General features: G+C 43.4%; 1 protein-coding gene across 1 annotated transcript; it reads right to left on the minus strand.

The window, feature by feature from the left end:
* Positions 1 to 2,542: 2,542 nt before the first annotated feature.
* PHALS_11976 (uncharacterized protein) lies at positions 2,543 to 2,810 on the minus strand (the record flags this gene model as incomplete). Its single annotated transcript, XM_024727435.1, has 2 exons — positions 2,543 to 2,592; positions 2,666 to 2,810. The coding sequence occupies 2 exons, from the start codon at positions 2,808 to 2,810 to the stop codon at positions 2,543 to 2,545; spliced, it is 195 nt and encodes a 64-aa protein (XP_024578013.1).
* Between the last annotated feature and the right edge of the window lie 1,282 nt (positions 2,811 to 4,092).

Genomic DNA, 4,092 nt, shown 5'->3' on the forward strand with positions numbered 1-4,092 from the left:
GATAAACAACGATTTTGTATAGACCATGATAACCGAATGCATTACCGAAAAAAAGCCTTTTTGTCTGTTTCTCGAAGAAAAAGAATGTCCAGCTGACCTTTACGATGGATTGCAAGCCGGAAAAAACTATTAAGCTATTACCCAGAACGGACAGGTTCTGCAGTTGAGTTGACGCGCGACCTACAAGCTTATCCTGCTGGTAGATCGTACAGTAGTTTCATTGTGAAAAACCACTTATATTTATGCGGCCTTCAAAATTTTCAAACCGCTCAAATGTTACGTAAAGGTAAATCATGCTCTCAAAGTATATATATCGCAGGACTTCCATCTCCACTTTACAGTAAAGCATCATCGCAGCCCATGTTTACCTATAGAGCTGCGCCAAGCCACATACGTAGATATCTCGCCAAACGTCTAACTTGACATCTCATAATATGCCTGACTGACACTTTTGTAGACTTCCGTTGTGCTCAGACTGATGTGCGCCAGCCTATATCGAGGTCGACGCACTAAACATAATCGGCTTTTTATCTTTTCAAAATTTGATTCGAATGCAAATTTAATGTTTAGCAGAAAATGACAGGCATCAACCCGTACTTTGCAAGCGTTTTGACGCATAAATGGTCACACGCGGTCCCTATAGGTCGGAAAAAATAAGTTTGAAAATAAATGTGTATCTTTAGAGAGGAATATTCCACCACGAAGAGCTCGTTGTCATAGACAGATTGGGCTTTTTATACCGTCTGTGGCTGTCCGGACTGGAATCGGTGATATTGCTATATCACGATACCGCAATGTCACGTAGACGGTCGCTACGGTTTTGCCAAATGCAGTAATGATAAGTACGACTAACTCGATTCATCATTGTCAAAAGTATCCGATTGGAAATACATTACATCCTTGAGCAAATCGGCTTGACCATCGCAAGCCCCGCGCTGTACATATGCATCCAACGTAGCAGAAATACGAAAACGTTTTTGATACAAGCTAGATTAGAATGAACAAAGAGGAACTTATGACAAGGAGATATTGGTAAACTTACGGTCCACGTTCTAGGCTTTCAGCCATTTGTTATCGATGCAGATCATGCGTCATTACGCACAGTGGTATTGTCACCACATCTCTAAAAAAAGATCAAGGTGGTGATCATATTTTGCCGAGTATGTTTTCAAGGTAATGTTCAAGCCGGGTCGGCTTGATGTGGTTGCGGGTAGTTTGTCGATCTTTATTGACGATCTAACGATGAGCTTTCACATGGCCCGAGAGTGATGCCACGCATTAATAAAGCGATACGTGCAACCCATGGGTCAGGTGAGACGTCATCTGCGCCGCTGTAGGCTGAAAAGCAAGGTCTTTGTAAGTGTAAATTTCATTTAATCAAAGCGATTCATTGCACATTTATGCTGCTATATGTCTTATCTTTTGGTGGGGCAATCTTGAGAGAGAAAATACATACTTCGTTGTGGGCTCTATGTATCGGTAGTCCAGCCTGTATAAGTGGATACGCATGAATGTCAGTGTCTCATACCCTCAACGCATGCATCAGCGCCATTGACCCCTCTGCAAATTCCAGCGGAATGCTGACAGTCCATACTCATGAAATACCAAGGTTGAAAATACTGGCATTGTGGTCCTTGTGGAATTCTTAAGGATGAACGCTCGACTCGCTGATGCCAGCGAAATCGTTCATCGATAAGAATAGGTAAACCTGCTCCTCAGTATAGACTATTTTTAGCATTTCTTGTCGGCTACCATTGTTTTGACTCGAAATCCGCGCTATACAGCAAACTTCTGTCCGAGGTGCTGTTCAGCACGTTGGACCTGTCGATCGCTAATTCTCCATAAACAGATAGCCTGTTAACCCGTTAACTTTGGGTGGAGGGAATCCTGCAGCTGAGCCACCGCGAAGCTAGAACAAATGTTTCACTGATTGCGTTTGAGTTAAAGAACACAATACATACCTCTGAAGCAGACACCTACCTCATAGAAAATATTTGGCTAGCGTTTATGTTTCTTTGAAAACCTTAAAATGTGATTGGTCACGCACTATACACTAGCGGTAATTTTACAAATTTGTTCGGCCTACCTACACTTGCAATGACTGCGGTTTATCAGAACTCAGTTCAACCTCACCAAGTTGCAGCATTTACGTTTGTAATTAAAAAGGATTTGAGGTGAATTCAGGACAGCCCGAAAAAAATGCGAACACATTTTATGTTCTGCCTGAGCTGTACCACGACGCTGCTCCCAATATCTATTCGGGTACAATCCGTTAGTTTGTTGACCGATCAACGTTGGAATTATGCGTTAAAATGTAGCTTAATTCTACGCTAGGGCGACGATATGTTTCTGAACCGCACATGGCATCTCAAGCTACTTCGTTCAACGAGCTACGTTTGGCGATGTGATCTCACTAAGCCAGGATGATGGGTAAACATGATATGATTGATCGACACGCTTCGGTGTCACAGTTGATCATGCTTTCTATACAAAACTCACCAGCATGACAGACGGTACGTCGTGTCCTGGATCCTTGCCACGTCTATAATGAGGGTATGATCCAAATCTTGGAAATTGAAGGACTCACAGAGACTACGAGTGCCGTTGAGCGTCTCCAGGGTGATTGCTCAAGGCAGTTCATTATAAGTGGGAAATCAACTCGCACAGGTAGCAGCACGCGGAATTTCGGCTGTATTGCGAGGAATATTTGATGAAGTTAGCATACTCGCGCTCATCGTAAGGGTTCGATCGAAACTATCGTTAAGCCCAAGCATTACCAGGTGGTGTTTGCCAAGATCGTGATACTTCATGATTAAATCAAGCTTTTCTTTTGCTGGTTACCGCCAATAATCTAAAGTGTAGCATTCAAAGTCGAGTCCAGTCCCAAAAAGTTGTCCCTATCAGAGCCCACGCATCAAATTATATATCGCCCGAGAGTATTCCAAATTTGGTACGTGGTATTGTTCGTTATTCTCTCTTGTGAAACTTTGTGAGTTCTTGGGTAAAATTCGATGCAGTGATATAAAAAATTTACGTTATTCTAAGCAGGATTTGTTGAAGAGATGGCGCCTGCTAACAGCATGCAATACGCGCCTTAATGAAGGCTTGGGCGCCATGCCTCTAAACAAGCAGGTGGTAGCTTATGTCATCACTATCAAAGTTGCCAGCTCATTCAAATGGGCAGCAAAGTTAATGAAGTAACAGCTGTTAAGGTACTTTAAGATCGTGTTATTTTGTGCTTCTTCAAATCCTTGGACCTCATCTAGATGGAGAGGTACGGGAGTAGATTCGCCAAAGAATCAAGCATCCTGATTGTGTCGTGCTAGGTAAAGTCCGAAGCCGCGTTATTTGGGCCGCTCCTGATATCAAAGTAAACCTTGTTTAAAAGGTTTTGGCGCGACCGCAAGATTTAGCAATTGACAAGAGCTGTAATGCTTACAGTTCTCAAACCATGACGCCGGTTGAGATAGGTACATCAATGCTGGTTCTGAGCGTATAGTGAAGCGCTCCAAAGAAAGCTGAATTCATCTTGGAGTCGACGATGTCATGCCGACGAAGATTTATGAGATCCCCCAGGTGGTCCCCACATCGAAGGTAGATGGCTCCTTGCCCCGAACACGCTGAGTAGGACCCAAGGTACTAGCAACAAGTGGTATTAGAATTTTTGGCATCAACCAGACTTCCAGATTATCTTGGGCCAGCAAACTGGCGCGTTTTCCGTAGGACAGTGCGCTAGTTGGGTTGGAAGATACTTTCGTCACAACTACTGATCTTAGTACGCAAGTATGCACTGCGTGCTATATGAACCACGAAAATCTGGTAATCAGTCGTGTACAATTCTGAACGAGATGACCGTCTTGGTATAATGAAATGGAAAATGTTCGTCTCCCAGTACGTCGCCCTGCACCTACTAAAAATTTTCAAGCCAAATACCGTATTTTTGTTTTGGTGCAGTCACACTATGCACATTTCATGTGACACACACCCCTTTTACCAGGGTACGTGTAACCCCGTTGCACTCTCCCCCATTAAGGTTGAGAACATTTACAGTTCCAATCGATTATTGCCTCAACGAGGCTCGCGTGTCCGCTA

Source organism: Plasmopara halstedii (assembly GCF_900000015.1).
Source record: "Plasmopara halstedii genome assembly, contig: Scaffold_555, whole genome shotgun sequence".
Lineage (NCBI taxonomy): Eukaryota > Oomycota > Peronosporomycetes > Peronosporales > Peronosporaceae > Plasmopara > Plasmopara halstedii.